Here is a 23,871-nt window from a genome sequence, read left to right on the forward strand (position 1 = left end):
CTGGGTTTGATCCTCAGCACCACATAAAAATAAAAATAGAGGGCTGGGGATGTGGCTCAAGCGGTAGCATGCTTGCCTGGCATGCGTGCAGCTTGGGTTCGATCCTCAGCACCACATACAAACAAAGATGTATGTCCGCTGAAAACTAAAAAAGAAATATTAAAATTCTCTCTCTCTCTAAAATAAAAAATAAATATTGAAAAAAGCTTTGTTATGTTATTTAAGCTGAAGAGGGGTTGCATACAAAGTAGATCAGTGGTATAGGGCCTGCCTAGCATGTGTGAGGCCCTGTATTTGATTACTAGCACCACCAAAAAAAAAGAAAAGATGAATAAATAACAAATTGCATAAGAAAGGCCTTTCTTATCCTCTACTCATTCTATAAAACATTGTTTATATGTACATCACCAAGATAATCAACTCAAGTCATCAACTTAGCCCCAAAGCTATTAATTTATTATAGAACATTTTGACCAGTTAGTTTGGTATTGCTCTGCTTCCAATGGAAAAAAAAAATTAGGTCATTTAATAGGATAGTTGAAGGGATGTGGGTTTACTATCAATCAGACCTTATGAGAAAGACATTCTGAAAGTAGTACCACATGCTCTTAGGATGTACCTGGCCTGTGTGAGACAGCTCTCAGATGACTGCACATTGCTAATGGATGTAGCATTTAGGGCTGAACTAGCCATTCTGGGTTCTCTAGGGCTTTTGTTAATGGGATCCACAATCATTCCAGTTCAGATATTCCTTCCCTAGAATTGTAAGAAGACAGAATCTTCCTCATTCCTTGATGGATGAGGTTCTCGGAAGTTAAAAAAATCTAAAGAGTAAGACAGTGACTCATAGTGAGGTATATTATTACCTACCTCAAACCTTGGCCTCATGTTTTTTATTGTTGCTATAATTCACTGACTAAAGGAGCCTGTGGTTTGCATCAAAACAGAAGATGCATATAACAAAAGCTAAGGATGAGCTCATCCTTTATGGTTCTAAAAGATGAGGCCACACTGAAATATTCAGCTATCTATGTGGATTTTTCTTGTTTGACATAAAGGCACTGTAAGAAGTTAACTCAAACTTGCTGCATTCAGTAGAAATTTGGGTTGTGATGTTGCTGCTGGCTCCCTGACAGTGCAATATCGCAGGAGATGGCAAACTTTGGAGAGGAGTGCTGCTAGAAGCAGCCTGCAAGAGCCAACAGCAGCCTAGTTGCCACCTGCCCTCTCCACACACCTCAAGAAAGGGCCTAAACACCAGGAGAGGGATTCCTTCTGGCCAAAGCAACCAGCTCAAAGTGAATCAAGTCTATACTAGCTCAAGGGAAGAATCTCTGTCTACACTAGGTCAAGAGGAGCCAGTCCCCATCTATACTGGCTTGAGGCAAGTATCTCAACTGAACAGGAGAGGGGAGGCACAGTGGTCCAGGCCTTGCAGAGGACAGCTGCTGGGCTCCTGCCTTTGCCCTGAAGCTTCTCTCCTTTTTTCCTCTCTTTAATCTGCCTTAAAAAAATCTCTGAAATGTCAATTTTACTATATAATTTGTAAGAAACATAAATTTATCAAGAAGCATCTTTGCTGTTCTAGAAGTATGGGAGAAAGGACAGAGAAGAGCAAGGCAGGGGGAAGTGTCCTAGGGAAAGTCTCTGATGGGGCTAGGGCTGTAGCTCAGTGGTAGAGCACTGAGCTACATGTGAGAGGCACTAGGTTCAATCTTCAGCACCACATATAAATAAATAAAGATACTGTGTCCATCTACAACTAAAAAAAAGTCTCTGATGCCTCTCCCAGGTGGGGGCAGAGGAGACTTCTAGTGGATCCAGATGTGCTCCTGTCTAGAACCTGTGCAGAGAAGCCTGAGTCAGTTTGCACACCACACTCCTGCAGCTGTTTAGTCCACACAGATGCCCATGCCATGATGTCAGGATCACAGAGCACAGGGTCTTCTGGCTGTCTGTTGGCTTTGTCTATCTCAGCTCTCCATTTTCACTGGAGCCCACTCTGTTCCTGAATCTAGCCCATTTCTGCCCTTCTTACATTGGAACCACTTTTTTTCTGAATGCTGGCCCACAAGGCAGTTGCTGAGTGCAGGTGCAGTTCTTGTTGTTATAGGATTGCCCTGTGACCCACCTACTAAGCATCATCCAGGGGTTAGGCATGTGGCGCACAGGGTCGCCCAGGGAGGCTGTGCTGGGAGTGGAGGTCTTTGCATATAGGAAGCAGGCATGCTGGCTATCCCATTGCCCTTCTGCCCTGCCTTCTTGGCCTCCGTAGGCAGCTGCTGCTCACAGGTAAGGTGAAGGTGGAAGGGCAGGCTGACTGGCATTCTTCTTTGGGAAGATACTGGAAGGAAAGTTCCCTGGGGCCCAGGCAAGGCCCAATCCTGTTGATGCACAGGCTTCACCAGGAACATGCAGCCTGCGCCCTGGGTTATCTGGTGCTGGAGTATCAGGTAGGAAGCTATCACCTCATCGTATTTTCAATTTGCCAGGGACACTCAGGTATTTTATGGGTCATAATCCATGTCAAAACTGATGATTACAATTGCAGAGTCTGGGTGTTAGGGGATTGGCTCACTAGAACAACTGGGTGAATACTCTTCACCCTGGCTCAGTCATGGGTGCCCCATTATTTGCTCTACTGTGGGCCTCTGCATGGAGTCCACTGTCAGTATTTGTTGACAAGGCTCCATGCTCCTGTGGAAATATGCTGGGGAATGGTGCACCTTACATGCATGATTACCTCCTTCAGCTGCTTAGCAGTAGTTCCATACATAAATGGGCATATTGCTGGCACCATCAAGTACAAAAGACACCCAGGCTCCAGATATCCACCAGGGGGCCCTCATATTTTTTTCCTCTAGATGACTTCAGCGGCAAGGTATTAGAGAGTGACCCAGAACTTGTTCAGCTTCTGCCCCGTCATGAATCTGGAGCTCAGGCTGAAGTTCAAGAGTTTGCTGTTGCCTCTGGTGCCCACCAGCATGTTCTCTGCATTCAGATCTAGGTGCTCAATGCCCTTCTCAATCTCACTCACAATCTGCCTGAATGGTCTCTTGGCCTCCTCCTGCATGCCATCAACATCCAGGATGAGGTGTATGCCATAGCTCTATGCCATAGCTGGATATTTTCAATGGTCTCAATGATCTGAAAGAGGTGGATCACACTTCGGTGTTCCATAGCCATCAGCATATATAGTTTGGATGGGATGTTTTGCTCTAACTTTGGCAGAACTTTCACCGTCACCTCTGTCCTGGTGAGGAGGTGGTGGACTAGTTTCATTTGGGCAAAGCCACCCTGCCCGATGTCCATCAGGACCTGATAATAGTCCATGAAGGTGGTCTTATAGCAGGAGCTGGACCCCGGCAGTACTACACTACTCTGACTGCTCTCACTACACATCCCAAACAGGAACACCAACTAATGATACTAGCTGAAACAAAACAAAACCAAGCCAAAAAATAAACAAAAAACTACCAAAACAAAACAAAAAATCTCTCTCTCTCTCTCTCTCTCTCTCTCTCTCAAAAGACCACAACCACCCATCACAAACCATCAAAGGTACTATCTGGGAGTCCAACAGATTACCACCAAAAACTTTCTGTACTTGTGGACAAAAACCCACCACAGTCAGCCTCTTATATAACTGATGCTTGAAATTCCCTTAAAATGGCTCCTTGGGTAGTCAGGACAAGAAATGGTGCAGTTACAATTGAACATAACTGCCAGTGGGCATCTCACTTTTTGACCTCCAGGACATTTTTGACTTTCATAAGAAGTATAAGAAAATAGTCTGGAAGCTTTTTGTGTCAGTGGGTTATGAAGATGGATATTTACTTGCTTAGAAATTAAAATCTGTGGGCTGGGGTTGTAGCTCAGTGGTAGAGCACTTGCCTAGTACGTGTGAGGCCCTGGGTTTGATCCTCAGCACTACATAAAAATAAATAAATAAAATAAAGGTGTTATGTTCAACTACAACTAAAAAATAAATATTAAAAAATAAATAAATAAAATAGAGGTCCATCAACAACTAAATTTTTTAAAAAGTGTACATCTAATAACAGAAAAAAGAAAATGAACAAAAAAGAAATTAAAATTTGTAGGATTAAAAAAAACTATAGTTTTATGAAGCATCAGTAGTGACTGATACTGATGTACTCAGGCAAAAACACTAATAAAAGGCAAGAGGAGGAAAAAAAGAAACTTGGATTGTAGTGGTCTGACTTCATGGAGAAATTCAAGTTTGTGTGTCTAATGGGATGGGTGGAAATTCATCTGGAAAAATTGGCCTTTGAAAGGCAGCTTCTTGCTGACTAAACCCAAGGGTTTTCTCCTAGACCTTGATTCTGTGGCAACCTCCAGCACTGGAAGTTCACTCAGCAAAGCTTGTGGATGACCATGGATGTCTGAGCCCAAGTGGTAGCATGACTGTATTTTTGTTTATTTACACTTTCCTGCTTTGGGCTGGGGCTCGGTGGTAGAGCACTCGCAGGGCATGCGTGAGGCACTAGTTCAATCCTCAGCACCACATAAAAATAAAATAAAGGTATTGTGTCCACATACAACTAAAAAATACATATTAATAAAATTTCCTCCTTTTTAACCTCTCTTTCCTTTCCTATTTTTTTAATAGCTTGGTATTACATTATACACATCATTACACACTTATCTAAACCCACAGAATGTGCAATACCCAGTGTGAACCCCAATGTAAACTATATTCTTTTGGGGATCATGATGTGTCAGTGTGGGTTCACTAATCATAACAAAGGTACCAATCACTCCAGCAGCGCAAATGATAAGAGGGAGGCTGTGGGTGTATGGGGCGGGTACACACAGCTTGATTTTGCTGTGAACCTAAGGCCACTCTAAAAAAATTGTCATTTAAAAAAAAAATATATATATATATATATAAAGCAGGAGACATTAATAATAATTAAGTAAATTTGATAAAAATATGAGTTAAAAACCACCCAAGAAAAACAACACTGATCTATTCTATACATTATAATACAACCTTTCCTCCCTACCGCTCACACACATGAACACTCTTTATGGGAACAAGAAAAATACTTTTTTTTCCTTTTTGCTCTATTCTAAAAGAATGATTAGGCTGACTGACAGAGGCTGTGGGGAACGGAGATGAGCTAATGGAATTTTTCATCTTTAGTGCAAGGGCCATGTAGCTTTTCGAATGAGACTGCAGTCAGTCATGTGAAATATATAGCAAGGTCAAAGTTAAAATGGGTTCTGTCCGGCTGTGGTCTGAAAAAGGGGGAAGCCAACAACATTAGCACATAAGAGCCATGCCATAAAGACAGGAGAGTTGACTCGCCGCTGCCCAAGATGTCCCTCAGGACAGCGGGTGGGGCTGAGAGTATGGGGGGATGTCAGGGAACAAACATTGAGCTCAGCAACACCCGAAAAGAGCTTCTTCTTATCCCTGTGCTCACGGTCCTTCCATTGTGCACCTACCCACAGTAGGAAAACTCAAAGTCTTAGCTGTTAACAGAGAATGGTTCCAGGGGCCTGTCCCTATTTTGTAAGTTTACTGTGCATTTTACAAAACCTTCAGGGGCCATGCTGTGTAGTCTGTAGTATGAAGAATGACAGTAGCTTCATAAAGCGCTCAATGTACAGATAGCGATGATTAAAGTTTCAGAGGAGTTAAAATACAGCTTATAAATCTACCCTGGAACTGGGTTTGGTGGCACACACCTGTAATTCTAACAACTCAGGAGGCTGAGGCAGGAGGATTGTAAGTTCAAAGCCAGCCTCAGCAACTTAGTGAGGCCCTAAGCAACTTAGTGAGACCTGTCTCAAAATAAAATATAAAAAGGGCTGGGGATGTGGCTCAGTTAAGCACTCTTGGGTTCAATCCCTGTTACGAAAAACCAACCAACCAATCAAAAAACCACCCTGGTCAGTGGTCACTGTCTTGGGGAAAACTTTTACACTAAATTGTTAATGGTGCGTGTGGAGGGAGGCAGATCATTGCCTGGTCTCTTCCATCTGCCTAGTAAGTGCCTATTTATTCTCAGAGCCTTTCCTCAAAGCATCACCTCTGCTCTGAAGCTTGCCCAAAGCCACCTGAGCAGAGCAAAGTAACCCCTTCACTTTGCAACAATCCTCACTCTGTACTATGATCCTATTTTTTTTTTTTTTTTTGTAGTACTGGGGAATAAAACCGGAGCACTTTTACCAGTAAGCTACATCCCCAGCTCTTTTTATTTTGAGACAGGGTCTCACTAAGTTGCCTGAGCTGCCCTTGAATTTATGATCTTTTGTCTCAGTCTCCTGAGTAGATGGGATCACAGGTCTGTACCACTGCACCCAGCTGGATTTTGTCTTTTGTGACTGTTTCCTCAATAAATCTGTACACTTCTTGTCATTCACACACACGCACACACACTTCCTTCATCTGCTTGACAATATTAAAATCTTTCCGTAGGGCAAGACTTTTATCCTACAGCTACCTAGAATGCTGATGGTGTAAATAATCATGAGGGAAGTGTCATATTGCCACAAAAGTTAGATAACCTGTTTTACCCCTTTCCCTGATAGTTACTCTTCACCCTATCATGATTTGGCTTCAGCCTCTAATGATCCACTGAAAATGATCTGGCAAAGGTCACCTTTTTGTACTTCTTGAATTTTATAGCATGTGCATGTATGCATACAAAAAAGTTGCATTTAAATGTTCTAGAGAACAAGTGCTTTAGGAAGCAGCTGAGTAGCTCTCTGGGCCTCGGTTTCCTCATCTCTAAAAAAATGAGGGGGCTCAACATTGTCTCTAAGATCTTGGCCAGCTGAGAAAAGTTACATTATGTTCAGTGCCTTCAGTTTAGGAAAATGGGGGAGGGGAGAAGAATCACTTAAACACGGCTCAATATGCCCCACAAAGAACTGGCCTCTCAAAGCAACTTTGTGTAAAATATTTTGAAAACTAGGTAGACTCACAGTGCACACCACAATAAACTTAGCTGTGTGAACTTACATCTGCTCCCTCCACCACCCTTGGTCACTTTCCTAGTATAGGTCCGAAAAGATCTACAGAAGCCAAGAATTAAGAGCAGATGAATAGCATTCTGGTAGTCACCATTCAACACAGAGAAACAGATCCAGAGTCAAGGGTTTTCCCACAGTCTATAGATGGCTGTAAGAGGAGAGGCCAAATGCTGCACCTTTTAATTTCTCCCAGCAAAATAAGTATTGTTTTTAATCCCTTTGAGAAGTGTAAATACAGAAAAAAAATAGGTCAGAACTGGAGTCTAAGTGAAAAACAAAGCATTCTAGAATCTCAAGAGAATCATCAACTCACCAACTTCAGTGCCTTTTCCCAGAGTGAAGGTAATTCCATATCCCTTGAGTCCATCTCCCGCATCAGTCTCCAGGACAACATAGGCAGCAGAGTAGTCAGGGTCTGTATGCTGCAGGAAAGGTGACCCATACCTCCCAAATGCAAATGTAAGAAACCCAGAAATAACCATGACAATGACACCTGAAACAGAAAATGCAATAAGGGACATGTCAAGAAGAGATCCAATCTGATGGAAGAGTTGACGAACCCCAAAGAAAATGCAGGAGATCTGAATGGACCAAAGGAAAGTCCTGAATGGTTCGCATCCGTTCAACAAATACAATGTATATTTTTTTCCTTTGGTGCTGGGGATAGAATACAGGTCCTGGAGCATACTAAAGCATACCCTGTACCACTGAGTTACACCTCTAGCCCCAGATGTACACATTTTTTAATGCCAATTTGCAATATAAAAAAATTGGTGTTCAGCTGGGTGTGGTGATGCATGCCTGTAATCCCAGTGGCTCGAGAGGCTGAGGTAGAAAGATCGTAGGTCAGCCTCAGCAACTTGGCAAGGCTCTGAGTAACTTAATGAGACTCTGTCTCAAAATTTTAAAAAAAGGTTAAATAAAGGGCTGGAGACATGGCTCAGTGGTTGTGTGCCCTTGGGTTCAACGCCGGGTACAAGAAAAAAAAAAAAAAAGGTCATCTGCTCAATTTCATATTATTATCATTGGCATTACCCATTACCGTTATTGTCATTTGTGGTGCTGGTGATCAAACCCAGGGCTTCATACATGCTACCAAAGTGCTCTACCACTGTGCAATGTCTCCAGGTCTCAGTTCAATTTTAAACCCAAGAATTTCCAATCACAGCTCACTGAACAGAGTTATGTTGGCAAGTAGCTTAAAATTGAACAAGCCAAGGTTTCAGAAAGCTCTTACATAAAATTGGACTGATCTTCACTGCAATAGTTTATAGCAGGGATGATAAATATAACAGTGCAAGTTCAGAGACCACTGGCAGAAAAAGAAGTAAAGCTTCAAGACAAATTAACCCATTTTGTTGTTGTTGTTTTCTATTGTTTTTATTTTTTTATGGTACTGGGGATTGAACCAGGGGTGTTTTATCTCTGAACTACATACCCAGCCCTTTTATTCTTTTATTTTGAGACAAAGTCTCACTAAGTCACCAAAGCTGGTCTTGAATTTGCAATTGATCCTCCTGCCTCGGCCTCCCAAGTCACTGGGATTACAAGTGGGTGCCATCAAGCCTGGCTAGAGAAGAGTCTTAATGGGAGTGTGCAGTGAGATGGGAAAGCCTTGGAGAGGGAAGAAGGGGGCCAGTGCAGGAAGAAGGAGTAGTCAGAAAGGCTGAGGCTGGGAGCTAGACAGATTCACAAGGAAGAGACAGCAGATGGTATGAAATGCATGGAGCATAAAGGTCACTGGAAGGAGAAAAAAACTGAAGGCAATTCCAAGAGAAGGAAGGAAAGAGTAGTCAATTTCAGATTAAGAAGGAAGGAGATGTAAAGGATAAGGCAACAGACCTAGAGCAGGAAGTTTGGGGATGAGAGGAAGAAACCAAAGGGAGCTAGAAAGGTGTGAGGATCAAATTCAGACTCTTCTAAAGGGAAAGCTCTGTCCATGTGGGATGGAAGAGAACCAAAGGAAATAAGGAAGTACTGAAGGACAAAGGGATATAAGTGGGAGCCTTGAGAATAAATAAGGGAAGGAGAATGGATTAGCTTTGGAGCAGGACATGATAAAGAATAAAGGGAAAGAGGAGAAGAGGTTGGTTTGGAGACAGGTGTGCAGAGATGGGGCCAAGTGTATGACTGTCTTCAGTCTTCTCAGTGATGCAGTAGGCAACATCTTCTAACTGCTGGGAGGACAGGACTAGGGATTAAGGGAGCTCACAGATAAGGAGCAAATAAGAGAGAAAATACTGCAAGGAGGTGGCCAGTGGGCAGCTGAGCTGAGATGCGAGCTCACAGCTGTGGGGCTTTCTGGGTGCTTGATGAGTGTTGGGAAGCAAGAAATTAGTAAATACATGCAGGCTGAGTGCTCCATGTTTCCAATAAGGGCAGAAAGATATGATCAGGAACTTCTGCTTTAAAAGATTTTGAAGAGTGTTTCAGGACTTCTTTATAAAAATATCAGACTTCTCATCAGGAAGTTTTGCTCTGCTAAATGCTGAAAAGAAGCTGAAGTGCTGAGTTCAGCATGGCCAGAGGGCAAATGAAGCAATCACGGTGGAGAACTGCAAAGCAGCGTGTTCTGCTAAACACTTGAGAGTCAGCACATAACATATACTCTATCTCCTGAGGAGAAATGCTTATGTGTTTATGAAATTGCAATACAGGTATCAGATAATTTTTCCTCACCTAGGGGTCATACACCACTCAGTCCCAGAAACAAATGCTATTTCTTAAACCCTCCTATAATAAAATAGTTTATCATAACACTTCACAAATTCAAAGCTCAGGGCTAGGTCAGAGTTCTTTCTGCTTTCAGTTTCCTCTTATGTAAATAGTAATTATAGCCAATTCTTATTGAGGACCTTCTCTCTGTCAGCTCTTTTCAGGTATCTCATTTTACATGCATGAAGTAGACACCATTGTACTCATTTTATAGATGAGAAAGCCTAGGCTTAGAATGTGTGGTTTACCCACAGCTGTCAAGCTTCAGAGGGGCAAATGTAGTAGCACTCAATTAAGTGTTTTCACTTTTACAAATCAGTAAAATTTCAAATATTTATTTGGAGGTCCACAGATGATCATCAACTGGATTTACATAAAGTCATTTATCATAATATCATTTGTGAAAGGACTTGTAGGAATTTTGAAAAGCAGTAAGATGTTAATGCCAGAATAAGGGATACTTTTTAAAATAACATTATTTAGCATGTTTTGAGAGGACTATTAGAAAATTCTTTTACAAAGAATTTCAGGTTCGTAAAGAGCAGAGAAAAATGTAAAGAACACCAATCTGCCATCTACCCATCTTGGAAAGTAAAACATCACAGTGTGAGTAAAGAGTACTTGGGTACCTTTCCTCACCCCATTTCCTCTTCATCCCTACAAGGAAACATTTTCCTAATTTTGGTTATTTCTCACTTTGGGGCAAGTTTCTTTACATTCCCTACATATGGAGTCAACTTTTTCTAGTATGGCCATCTCACCAGAGGAGCAAAGTGGGGCACAGTCCCAGTGAAGACCCTTCTCAGAGGCTGAGGATGTACTCAGAGGTAGAGTGCTTGCCTAGTATGCCACAAGTCCCAGAGATGGATTCCCCAGCACTGCAGAAGGAGGGAAAATCCAAACAAAATCCTGCTCAGAACTTTTATATTTAGGAACACCACTAGAGACAGCTGGGAGGTGGGGGCGCTGGGATAGGGAGAGGGGTCCCTCTGACATTCTCATTAAGGGGAAAAAGCCCTTCAATATTTTGCATAACTCCTTACAGTGACAAAACCTTCCTAACCAAGTTTCTAAGTACAGTAATTTCAGGAGTGTTCTCCTATGTGACTCGAGTTTTTTCCGGTGCTTAGTTTCTCATTCCAACGGTGACCCCTTCGTTTCATAGTCCCAAAAGGCACAGAGAAGTTTGGGTCTTCTCCAAGGCACACAGCAAAGTTGTGGCAGGGGCAGGATCACCACTCCAGACTCCCAGCACCAGACTTCCTGGTCTCTGTCACTTCAAATCCTATCAAGTTCTCCGCGGGGAAGCTGTCAGCACTTTTTTTCTCGGGTTTCCTTGGTGGGGACCCTACAAAACTCTTCTGCACTTATTGCACAATAAGCACTCTCCCCTTTCCAGGAAAACGTGAATCAAAAAAGTAAAACCAAGACATTTCAAACGCAGGCAAATAAAATACGATAAATAAGGGGGAAAAAAAATAAACCGGAAAGGTGGAGAGTTTCTGGCTGCTTCCTCAGAGATATAAAAAGCGTCCACCTTCCCCGCGCTTCCAGTTCCCACTGTACTGAAGCCAGTTAAAGCCCGCTACTCGCGGGCCTGGGTGTTGTCCCGGCGGCGCCTGAGGGCGGTCGGTCACGCTTACCATGCGTCTGAGCCGTGGCCCCGAGCGACGTGAGGAAGCGCACGTCCCGGACCGAGAGGCGGGACATCCTGCCGCGCGCCATGTTGCCGGCGCCAGGGAGCCTTCAGCTGCGGTCCGGACGCCGAGAGCCGCAGAAGAGCGGCGGGGCGGGGCAGCCTGGAGGAGAGGCGAGCGCTGATTGGTCGCCCGTGGGGGGGGGCGCGGCCGCGCACGTGGACTTGGCCTCGCGGGCGCTGCAAGTTCAGCTCCCCCGATTCGCCCGCTTTTCTCGGAGTTTGCGGTTCAGGCTGGCCCGCTCGGCCTACGCGAGGGTTCCCTCCCAATCTAGATGGCCCCTGGGGGAGAAGGAGGTGCGTGTCCCACGGGCAGCCCGGCGCAAACCTGCCCCGCCTGGACTGGAAGGGAAGGGACTTGCCAGGAGCCGCGCCCGAGAGGGAGAAACCAAGTTCGACCTGGAATCAGGTGTGGGCCAGTGGCTCGGCCCCGCTCCAGACGGCACGTCCCCAGGAGGGTAGTGGACTAGAAAATACTATTTATTTATATGTGGTGCTGAGGATCGAACCCAGGGCCTTGAATGGGTGCTCTACCGCTGAGCCATATAACCCCAGTCCCCCTAGATCTCGTTAAACGCCCTCAGTCTTTTTGCCACCGGACAAATTAGAAGTTAGTAGGGATTACCTACTCCATTTACAGCTAGTGAAAGAAAGGCACCTGGTATTGGTTGTAAATATATATTGCCAACTCCAGGGCAGCTACTTAAAAAAGTGGGAAAAAAAAGTATAACTGGTATGTTAAGAGAGAGAATACAATCATGTAAAATCCTCAGTTCATAAAGGGCGGGAAAAGAATGGAAAGCAAAAATAAGAACAAAGAAACGAATAAAAATAGTGACACATGTAGTAGATATTAATAAAAACTGAATATAAGTGGTTTACATGCACCAATTAAAAGACAGAAATGGCTATGTTAAAACAAATATAGATTACAAATAAATAGTCTGTGTCCCCCCACCATGTTGAAATTTACTGATATGATAGTATTAAGACATGGGATTAGGAGGTTGTTAAAATCATGAGGGCTCTGCCTTCATGAGTAGAATAAGTAACCTTGTAAAAGGATGGGAAGGAATAGCATTCACTGCTTCTTCCTTGTGAGGCAGTGTTCAAGAAGCTCTCTTGGGGCTGGGGATGTGGATCAAGCGGTAGCACGCTCACCTGGCAAGCATGGGGCCTGGGATCCATCCTCAGCACCACATATAAAACAAAGACGTTGTATCCGCCAATAACTAAAAAATAAATATTAAAACTCTCTCTACTCCAACAATGAATAAAAAGAATTACAGACCCCAACCAAGTAGGCTTTATTCCAGGTGTGCAAGGCTAGTTCAATACTGGAAATCAATCCATCATTTAACAGGCTAAAGAAAAAAAATCATGTGATAATAAATGTAGAATAAGCATTTGACAAATCTAATTTGACACTCATTCATAACAAAAACTCAGTAAACTAGGATTAGAGGTGAACTTCCATAAGTTGATATGGAATATCTACAAAAGCTCCTATAGCTAAAATCATATTTAGTGTTGAGAAGTTTTACCACCAAGATCAGGAAGGAGCAAGGCAAAAATGTCCCCTCTCATTGCTGCTTTCCAGCATAGTACTGGAAGACCTAGATAATCTAATAAGACATAAAAAGGAAATAGCAGGTATATGTGTTGGGAAGGAAGAAATAGAACTGTCTTTGTTCCACTGATGATGATTATCTATAGAAAAATTTGAGTCAAAAAACTACTGGAACTAATAAATGATTATAACAGTTTTTTCATATAAAGTTCACATATAAAAGTCACTTTCTTATACACTTGTCCCAATGAACAAATGGAATGTGAAATTAAATACAACACAATTTACATTAGCACCTGAAAATTGAAATATGGAATGTTTTAATTTCCCTTAAAATCCTCTGTATTCTGCCTATTTATCCTTCCCTCTCTGCTAACCCCTGGCAACCACTGAACTTTATCTTTTGTTATGTCTTTTCCAGGTCATATGGTTGAACATCCAGTACCTAGTCTCTTTCAGATTGGCTTCTTTCCTTAGTAATATACATCTGCATTCACTCTGTATTTGTTCCTGGCTTAATATTTCTCTTCTTTGATTTTTAATTTTTTTGGTGGTTGGGATTCAACAAAGGCCCTTATGCAGGCTAAATGTGCATTCTGCCACTGAGCTATATTCCTGGTCCACGCATTTTTTTTAACACCGATTAATAATTATCTGGATGTACAATGGTTTATCCATTCACCTACTGAAGGACATTGTGGTTGCTTCCAAGATTTGGTAATTATGAATAATGATACTACTTTAATCTGAACATGTACCTTCCAAAATTCAGATGTTGAAACTTAATGGCCAATGTGATGACCCCCAAGAGGTGGAGCCTCTAAGAGGTGATGAAGGTAATGAGGGCTCCTCTCTCATGAATGCAATTAAGGCTCTTAACAAAGAGGTTTCATGCAGCATTTGGCTGTCATACCTTTCTGCCTTTCACCATGTGGGGACACAGCCCTCCTCCCCTCTGGAGCAAGCAGCAACAAAGCACCATCAGGGAAGCATAGAGCAGCCCTCATCAATGCTTTGGTCTTGGACTCTCAGCTTTTAAAACTGTGAGGAAGTACATTTTTGTTCTTTATAAATTTCCCAGTCTGTGGTATTTTGTTATAGCCCCACAAATGGACTAGTACAACTGCTGTAAACATTCATGTGTCTGTGTTTGTGTGGATGAATATACATTTTCAACTCATTTGGGCTTCTCAGTATTCACCAAGAAGCAGGATTTTTAGAGTACATGGAAAAAGTATGTTTCATTTGCAAGAAACCACCAAACTGTCAACTTGATTCTACCATTTTATATCCCATAAGCAATGAATGAAAATTCCTGTTGTTTTACATCTTCACCATCATTTGGTTGTATCAGTGTTTGGGGTTTTGGCCATTCCAATAGATATGTAGTGGTAACTTGTTTTATATTTCTCTGATCAGATATGTAGTGAAGCATTTTTTGCTATGCTTACCTATAATCTGTATATCTTCTTTAGTGAGCTATCTATTAAGGTCTTTTGCCATTTCTTAATATGGTTGGTTGTTTTCTTATTGTTGAATTTTAAGAGTTCTTTGTATATTTTGAATAACAAGCCTTTTATTAGATGTGTCTTTTGCAAATATTTTCTCCAAGTCAGTGGCTTGTCTTTTTGTTCTCTTGGCAGTGTTTTTTGCAGAACAGAGATTTTACATTTTAATGTCATATATGGTTACAAATCCATAGGAAGTACAACACTAAAACTGAATCCTAACATAAACTGTGGAAAATACAAGAGGAGGGACATCTCATTTTAAAAAAGAGGTTAGAAGACAATACTTTCAGGGATCATTTCTACAGTTTGTTTCTAGAGAAATTTGAATGTGTAGAGTATGGGAAATGACAAGAAAGAAATGAAGTGTCCTTTCCTGAGTGTGAAGCTGGCCCTTGCTTTATTCCAGCTGCTATTTGCCACTGCTGACCATTGTTCTCCCTTTGGGGGAATAACAGGAAGAGGACACCATCTGAGTGGTTTCTGTTATGATTTTGGTAAAAAGAAAAAAACAAAGTAAAAAGAAGTTAGGATATTACCCTGATACTAAAACAAAGGTTACAAAAAAAGCTACTAGAACTAATATTACGTTTAACAAGTTCACAAGATACAGGGTCTATTTATTTAGGGTTAGGGAATGAACTTAGGGCTTTTCCAATTTATATTTGATACACTAGTTATCAAAAATTGGAAAATGAAATAAGAACTTAATACATCAAGTCAGGTGTGGTGGGGTGTGTCTGCTGTTCTAGCTACTTGAGGGTCGGAGATAGAAGGATCACTTGAGTTCAAGGAGTTCAAGGCTAGCCTGGGCAACGTATTGAGACCCTGTCTTAAAAACAAAATCAAAACAGACAAAAACCAATACCTCTTACAAGTGCATAAAAAGTATGAAATACTTGGGACAAATTTAACAAAAAAATATGCAAGATCTGTATACTGGGCTGGGGATGTGGCTCAAGCGGTAGCATGCATGCGGCCCGGGTTCGATCCTCAGCACCACATACAAACAACGATGTTGTGTCCGCCAAAAAATGAAAAATAAATATTAAAATTCTCTCTCTCTCTCTCTCTCTCTCAAAAAAAATGTGTTCCTTCCTTTCTCTCTTCTCTACTTTCTTCCTTTAAAAAAAAAAAAGATCTGTATACTGAAAACTTTTTTTGCTGAGCAAAAAGAAGACCTAAACATGTGGAGAAATTTCATATTATTGGAAAATTCAGTATAGATTTGATGATATGATGCAATGTAATTGAATCTCCAGAAGGATTTTTGTTTGTTTTGGTGGTACTGGGGATTGAACTCTGGGGCTCAGGCATGCTGGGCAGGCCCTCTACCACTGATCTATATCCTCATCCCCTACCCAGGAGGGGTTTTAAACAAAGGTTGACATTTTAGTTAATTCTAAAATGTATATGGACAAAAATATGTGTGGAAATTTAAATAGCCAGTTTTCAAGAGGAACAAAGCTGAAGAACTTAAGCTATTTGATTTCAAGACTTACATGAAAAAATTTCTAAAAATGGAATACAAACTAAATCTAAGAGTTAAAATGATAAGACTTGTAGAGAAAGCATAAGAGAAAATCTGAATTTTTGTAATCCACGTTTTTTTTTTTTTTGGTACCGGGGATTGATCCCAGGTGCACTCAACCACTGAGTCACATCCCCAGCCCTATTTTGTATTTTATTTAGAGACAGGGTCTCACTGAGTTGCTTAGCACCTCACTTTTGCTGAGACTGGCTTTGAACTCTTGATCCTCCTGCATCAGCCTCCTGAGTGGCTGGGATTCCAGGATGCACCACAGCGCCCCATTAAGCCACATTTTCTTTTCTTTCTTTTTTTTCTTTTTAATATTTTTTTGTAGTGCAAGGTGAGCACTCTACCGCTGAGCCATAACCCCAGCCCCAAGCCATATTTTCTTATGATACAAAAAGCATAACAGGAAAAATATGATAAATTAGACTTCATCAAAATTGTTTTCTTGTGTAAAAGTCAGGGTAAAATCAAGCTGCAGATTGGGATAAAAAGATTTGTAAAACATAATGTGACGAAGGACTTGTACCCAGAATGCTGAAATGACAACTCACTACCAAAAAATGGGTAAAATGTTTTAGAGACACCCCATCAAAAAAGATACATGAATTTGGGCTGGGGTTGTGGCTCAGTGGTAGAGCACTTGCCTAGCACCTGTGAGGCACTGGGTTCAGTCCTCAGCACTGCATGTAAATGAAAAAATAAAGGTCCATCCAACAACTAATAGAAATATTTTTAAAAAAGATACATGAATTCAAAATATGCTTAAGACTCTTAATATGTTAATCATTAGGGAAATTCACACTAAAACCACCATAAAAATACTATATCTACCAGAATGGTAACAATTAAAATGGCTAGCAAAAGCAGGTATTGACAAGCATGGGCTCTCATACATTGCTGATAGGAGTACAAAATGGCAGACTCTTCAGAACACAGGTTGGCAGTTTCTTAGAAAAGTTAAAGTTAATTGCACCATACAACTTGGTAATCTTACTCCAAAGTATTCAAGAGAATTTAAAGCCTACATTTACAGTAAAAACTTACACTTGAATATCCATAGCAGCTTTATTCATGATAGCCTTAACCTGGTGAAACATTCACCGAGCATATGGATGAACCTCAAAAGTATTATGCTAAGTGAAAGACATCAGACATAATGATTACATATTATTCCATTTGTATCCATAGTGACAAAGTACTCAGTGGTTGCCAGGGTTCAGAGGTGAATGGAGAAGACTCTAAAGTGACATGATGGAATTTTCTGGTATGACAGAAATGTTTTATATCACAATTAAATGGTAGTGGTTTTGTGACTGAAATATTTGTCAACTTATCTAAATGTGCACTTAAAATGATAAGTTTGGGGCTGGGGTTATGGCTCAGCAATAGAGAGCTTGCCTCCCACATGCAAGGTCCTGGGTTCAATCCTCAGCACCATATAAAAACAAATAAATAAAAGTTATAAAAATGGTAAATTTTATCATATATAAATTATAAAAAAAAATTTAAAGTTCTCTTAAGGATCCCTCAACCTCTTTGAATTTGCTGATTCTAAGTTTGAAATCTCTGGAATTGTACTTGAAGAATTTCCTCTTGTATTTTCTTAATACCTTTTTTTTTTTTTTTTTTTTTTTAGGTTCTGGGGATTGAACCCAGGGTTACTTTACCACTGAGGCACATCCTCAGCCCTTTTTGAGACAGTGTGTAACTAAGTTGCTGAGGCTGGCTTTTTGATCTTTCTGCCTCAGCCTCCTGGCAAGCCATTCCATGCAAGCATCATTGCACCTGGCTTGTATTTTCTCTGGACTAGGTTTCTTTAGGCTCTAAGAGTTTCTTAAAATTTCTACCAGGCTGGTTCTACCCTTTTCTAATTTCTAGCAAGTTAAGGACTACAGAAATAACCAATTATTACAGTTCAGATATGAAATGTCCTCCAAAGGCTCATGTGTTGAAAGTTTGGTTCCCACTCTACTACAGTGGTGGAACTTTTCAGAAGTGATTGGATCACAAGAGCTCTAATCTCATCAATAGATTAATCCATAGCTGAATGGACTACTGGGAGGTGGTGGAACCTGTAGGAGTGGGACATAGTTGAACAGAATGGATCCTTGGGAGTGTGCCCTTGTGTTCTACATCTTTGCCCCAGTCCCTTCCTCCCTCTGCTTCCTGTCATTGAGGTGAGCAGCTTTGCTCCAGCATACTCTCTTTACCATGATGTTCTGCTTCACTGTAAGCCCACAGAGACGGGGCCAACAACTGTGGACTGAATCTCTGAAACCATGTGCAAAAATACATCTTTCCTGAAAATTGTTTTTCTTAGGTATTTTGTCACAGCAAGGCATACATTCATTTGCCATCTAGTTCCATAGTATATTCCCTAGTTTTAGGAGACTAAAGCTTCCTTGAAAATAGTACAATTATTAGTAAATGGAATTTGATAATCTTTAAGGAACACATCACTTTAAATATTAATTTTTATTAGGATCACTGTCAATCATTTTGGCTGCCAACTTTTACCTCTTATTTCTGTCATCCCTATTATCAAAAATTGTCTAGAGGCACTTTTTTCCTTTTCATTTTCTAAGTCCTCCAGCTTCCTCAAATTAACTTGACCTTTAAGGTTTAAGTGAAGCTCTTCCATGTATGAGTGTTATCCAGTGTCCCATCAAGGATCTCTGAAAAGTACTTAATGAATTTCTTTTTCTCATACTCAATCAGCTTTTCTCTTTGCTGAATTGTTTATTTCTTCACTGCTTTTAAACTACGGCATGAAATCTACCCTTTCTTGTACTTAGTAATTCCGTTCCTGACCCATAACTTGTGTACCCAATTTGAAGGAAGGAGTAAGGAAGACCCAGCATGCACCTTAAAATTGAATATTCAGCATCTCTTTCTTAGAGATCTGGGGCCCCTTTTTTTGACCAATTTTAAGGGGCCCATTCTTGCAAATAATTTTTACACACCAAGATATATTTTTTTCTTTTTATACCATTTCCTTTTCTTATCACCTCTACTTCCTATTCCTATTGTTTTCATCCATGAATTGAATAATTCATTCATTCTTTAATTGGAGTGGTACAGCTAATCAAATACTCTAATGGAGTTTTACCAGATTAAAAAATACATAAATGTAATTGAAAAATACTTTTTTGCTATTGTACTGAAAAATTTGCTGTTTTGTTTAAATTGCCACTTTTATAAAAATTGAGTTTTCTATTTTCTACTGATACCTGTGACAAATACCAGTCACGGATTGACTGGAATAGATGGCACACTCAAACTAAGGTAAATCAAAGATATTTATAAAGAGGTGGGCAGAATAGGGGAACAAGGAGTCATGCAGTAAGTGTAGTTAGTAGCAAAAACACTGTCAGATACAGAACTGTAGCTACCAGTCTCCAAAAGGAGACTGTATGGGGGAGGATGTATTGAGAGGAATCTTCAGCATTCCAAAAGGAGACTGTATGGGGGTGGATGTATTGAGAGAAATCTTCGGCATCAGCCCAAATTTACAGGAAGGGAATCAGAGGAATAAATACCTTGACCTTTCTTTCTAGCTTCCTCTTACCTTCATCTTGGTGACTTGGCACAACAGGAATCCAGAGAGCAAGGAAATAGCCTAATAAGTACTGATCAGCCTTCCAGAAGTAGGGCAGTCCAAATGGTGAGGGAAAAGGGATGAATTTGACACACATTGCAAATTTTTTTCCCTTGCTTTTGGTACAGGGGATTGAACCCTGGGGCACTTTTTACCACTGAGCTACAACCCATCTTTTCTTATTTTGAGATAAAGTTGTTGAAAGTCTCACTAAACTGCTGAGGTTGGCTTTGAACTTGTCATCCTTCTACCTGAGCCTCTGGTTGCTTATTTTAATCATGAGTATACCTTTCTCTACTAATAATTTGAATTAGGACTATGGTTGCCAGTGACAAAAACTCAACTTGATGTAAACAAAACAAAACAAAACACAAAAAAAGAGGAGAGTATATACTCTGGAGGAAGGGCAGAGAGGAGCTGATTTTAAGGAAATAAATACTATTGGGCCTTATGCACCTTCTCTGCATGTTGGTTTCTTTTGTAACAAGATAGGGATCTGGCTTTAGAGCAATGTGGTCAGACACTGGATGAGATTCTTCTTCTATTTCCTGAAAGAAAACTTGTAGGACTTAACTATAAGTGAAGATTCACATAAATGGGTTGGAAAGACTGAGCTGGAAGAGGCCAATTCTTATTAAACTAGTTTATAAACAATGCAATCCCAACCAATATCTCACCTGAATTTTTTTGGAATGTGAATAAATGAAGTCTATGCTTTATCAAGAATTTATCAGGATACCAAGATTAGAAAAAAAAAAAGAAAAATGAATACAAAAGGGAAGCTGCCTTACTGATTATTCAAATATACTACCCAGTGAAAGTAATTAGAGGTTATGTGAATGGCAGAAATATTAAGTTAATTTGATAAAACAGATGTTGTAAATATGTATATATTCAAGGAAGGAACTCAAATGAGGTGTGAATAGATGAACCAATAGATTGGTGCTGGAAAAATTAATTATATGGGAAAAAGTTGTTAAATCATAAAGACACATTTTTAAACTTAAATAACTTCCACAAGAATTGAAATTTAAAAAACAAAATCATAAATTATAATATAAATGACATGAACATTTAATTTGGGGTGGATTAAGTGTTTTCTAGCATAATAAATAGCTTTGACAACATACAAATGTACAACTTAAATGTCAGAAAGTACATGTAAAATTAAAAGGCAAACAGCAAACTAGAAAACATCCTTAAGCTGAGGAACTATTACATATTACAAAAATAATGAATGTTTACTGAAGGAAGCATGTGTGCTGATTTAATGTTATTTTTTGAAAATCAGGAAAAATGCCAATAACAATTTTAGATGACATGATAGTAATGGTAATTAACACAATTACAATACTGAAAAAACACAAATGCATTTGATTGGCCATTTACAATTATATAATTTTATTTTTGTTAAACCTGTAATAAAATAATTGCAAAATACACATGAATATACAGATTTTACATTTTTAGAAAATTAAGACCTTTACTGGTCAAAAGTGGTCATTCTGTACCCTTCACATAGGTTGTGAATAGCTTCACTCAAATTACTTAACATTTTTCTATGTAATACACTAACTGGGAATTGAATCCAGAGGTGCTTTACCACTGAGTTACATTCCCCAGCCCTTTTTATTTTTTATTTTGAGAAGGGATTTTGCTCTAAGTTGCTGAGGCTGGTCTTGAACATGCAATCCTCCTGCCTCAGCCCCCTAGGGTTGGTGGGATTTACAGGTGTTCCCCATGCTGGTACAATTTTAAAACAAGAAAATATTTGTAAAAATGTCCCTCACCTGACATGGAAAACTAACCACACAGAATAGGTTCAGTAGTATTCTAAACTTAACAAAGAACTGATTTAACTCTGTTCAGGAATTACAAGTAATTGAACATTTTTTCCCCAATGGAAGAATAAATTCAGAACATATCAATTTTTAAAAAATTAATGAGAAATATGAACAGCAATGGAAAAGATATGTAGGTGCATTCAACAAGAATTTTTATTTCATTTATCCACAAAACAATATTACAATACTTTATAAAAATATTAAGTTTTAGGCTACTATTCATTAAAAAAAAGTGTTTGTGCTAGAAGGCTGTTTTTGCCAACTCCTTTTTTTTTTTTTTTTGGTAAGGGTTATATTAAGACATTGAAGATGAAAGCTGTTGGAAAAAAATTTTTTCAAATGTACAAAACTGTTTTTCTTGGCAATTTAAAAATACATAACAATTTAAACTGAATACACATTAAGTTAGTGTTTTATCCTTACTATATAACTGTTATCATTAGGAACTATTTCATTTAGTTAAAATCTAATGAATACCATCAACTTCCTGGCTTATTTTTCTGATCAGAATTAGTACATGATTTTTGTTACCCTTTTTAAAAATACTTAGAAAAATTACATCATAGTTCACATAAAGCCCTTTAAAAAACAAGTCACAGGTTGTAGATGTTAAGGATAATAATGAGGGCACTCTTCGCAGGAATGCCCTCTAGACACAGGGATTAATACTAAATAGGTTATGTAAACAGAAAACACAACCATAATTTTTAGTACCAGAACTATTGCCAACTTGCATGAAATTCATTTGTCACATTTTAAAATGATTTGAATTTGAACATATAAACCATGGCACAGAATTTTAAATTTAATGATTAAATCAGGTTAAGAGATGATAGTTAAAACTGAAAATATGGGAACCTGATACAGTGTTTTAAAGTGTAACTATAGTACAGTATTTCAAAATACAGATACTAGACTTCTACTTATCAGATTCAGTTTTTCCTTTGTTAGACTCTTTAGCCAGTAATGCTGCTATTGAAATTCATTCTTGGGAATTTTTTTACAAGTTAAAAAAAATCAGCTTTATTTTGTATTTTCACTTCTGCACTTTAAATGGGCAAAACCTATCCCCTTTTAATGATTGTTGTTGTGCAGAATAAATTTTCCTCCCCAAATCAACTATATTCTAAAAGGAAAAATTGATAATCATTAAGTATAATTAAAAAGTGGAGATTTAAACATGGATTTGAAAACTCTAAAATTGTTCTGCATAAAAATTATGTCACTAGAATTAGTGTGAAGCCTTAACTTCACTATTTTGAGGATGTAACTAACACTCACTTAATGTGTATGTTAAGAAAATTAGTTTTACAGTCACACTTTATAACTCTTGAAGTCTCAGAAACAGCTAAGTGAGGAGCTTTGAGTGCCAGCAAAGACATTTTGCTACTCCATACAACAGCATTAAATATCACATTCCACCCCTCTTCCTGTAAAACTTTCACATTTTCTTTTCTCATATTTCTTTTAAATACATTTTCCTCTCTTAGTCTATATTCAATACAAGCAAAAGTGCGTTCAAGTCCCTGATCTAGTGATATTTTCTATTTGTGGCACCCATCACCATAAGAACATATTAGCAAATCTTACAGTACCAAGTCTATTTTTAAAAATGGACTGCTTAAATTCTGGGTCTCACTTTTCATGCTAAAGATTAAAAGATTTCCCCTTCGATTGGATAATAAAATTTCAATTACATATTGCCTTTGGGAAAAAAAATGTGACTTTACAAAAGATGAGTTTACAGTTACTTTCATTTTCCTAAATGTGAATTATTTCAAAAATGAAGTGAGAAATTTCTTTTTCTACTTTCCAGTTCCATGAATCTGAGTATGAACATAGTGCATTAATACTTTCAAATTCCACTGCTGAGGTCTAACATTTAATCAAGTTTTAGGTGTTAACCTTTTTGCTTTTGAAAATTATGGTCTATTTCCAAGCAAAAGGAGGCATATGTTAAGACTTATATCGACTGTTTCACATAGGAAAAAAAAAAAAAACCTTTGAGAATAATAAACACAAGAAAGTCTTCAAAACTGGAATGGAATCATTTGGTCCCATGATGTTCCTTAATTTTAGATTTTACTATGGTATAAGATTTTACCTCTCAATTTTTGTCTATAACAATAAATAATTTTCTCTTTTAACAATCTGAGTTTGGCAAAGAAAAGAGTAGCCTTGTTGTGCTTCCTTACCATACTATTACCCATACTATTCATTATATTATCCCTAGATTTTCTTTGGACCCTGAAATAAGTTGGAAAATTCATCATTGGTACTTTAGAGTTTAACACTCGGGAAAAAAAAGTGGTTTTGTGCAACCATATCTGGAATTCCAGTTTACCATTAAAACATGCAGAGTGAAGATTTTCTTCTTTTGATTCCTGTACACAAA

General features: G+C 39.2%; 1 protein-coding gene and 1 pseudogene across 1 annotated transcript in view; one reads left to right on the forward strand and one right to left on the reverse strand.

Moving 5' to 3' along the window:
• Positions 1–11,448, reverse strand: part of LOC144257260 (mitochondrial enolase superfamily member 1-like) — a 33,581-nt gene extending 22,133 nt beyond the window's left edge. Inside the window, exons 1-2 of the mRNA XM_077803411.1 lie at positions 11,385–11,448; positions 7,322–7,453 (exon numbers count right to left, since the gene is read on the reverse strand). Coding sequence (XP_077659537.1) covers positions 7,322–7,453; positions 11,385–11,448 — 196 coding nt within the window. The remainder of the gene's footprint in view (positions 1–7,321; positions 7,454–11,384) is intronic.
• Positions 11,449–14,774: 3,326 nt separating this feature from the next.
• Positions 14,775–14,978, forward strand: LOC144257352 (small nucleolar RNA U3; annotated as a pseudogene).
• Positions 14,979–23,871: the final 8,893 nt, after the last annotated feature.

This window comes from Urocitellus parryii, chromosome 10, assembly GCF_045843805.1.
Source record: "Urocitellus parryii isolate mUroPar1 chromosome 10, mUroPar1.hap1, whole genome shotgun sequence".
NCBI classification, from domain to species: domain Eukaryota; kingdom Metazoa; phylum Chordata; class Mammalia; order Rodentia; family Sciuridae; genus Urocitellus; species Urocitellus parryii.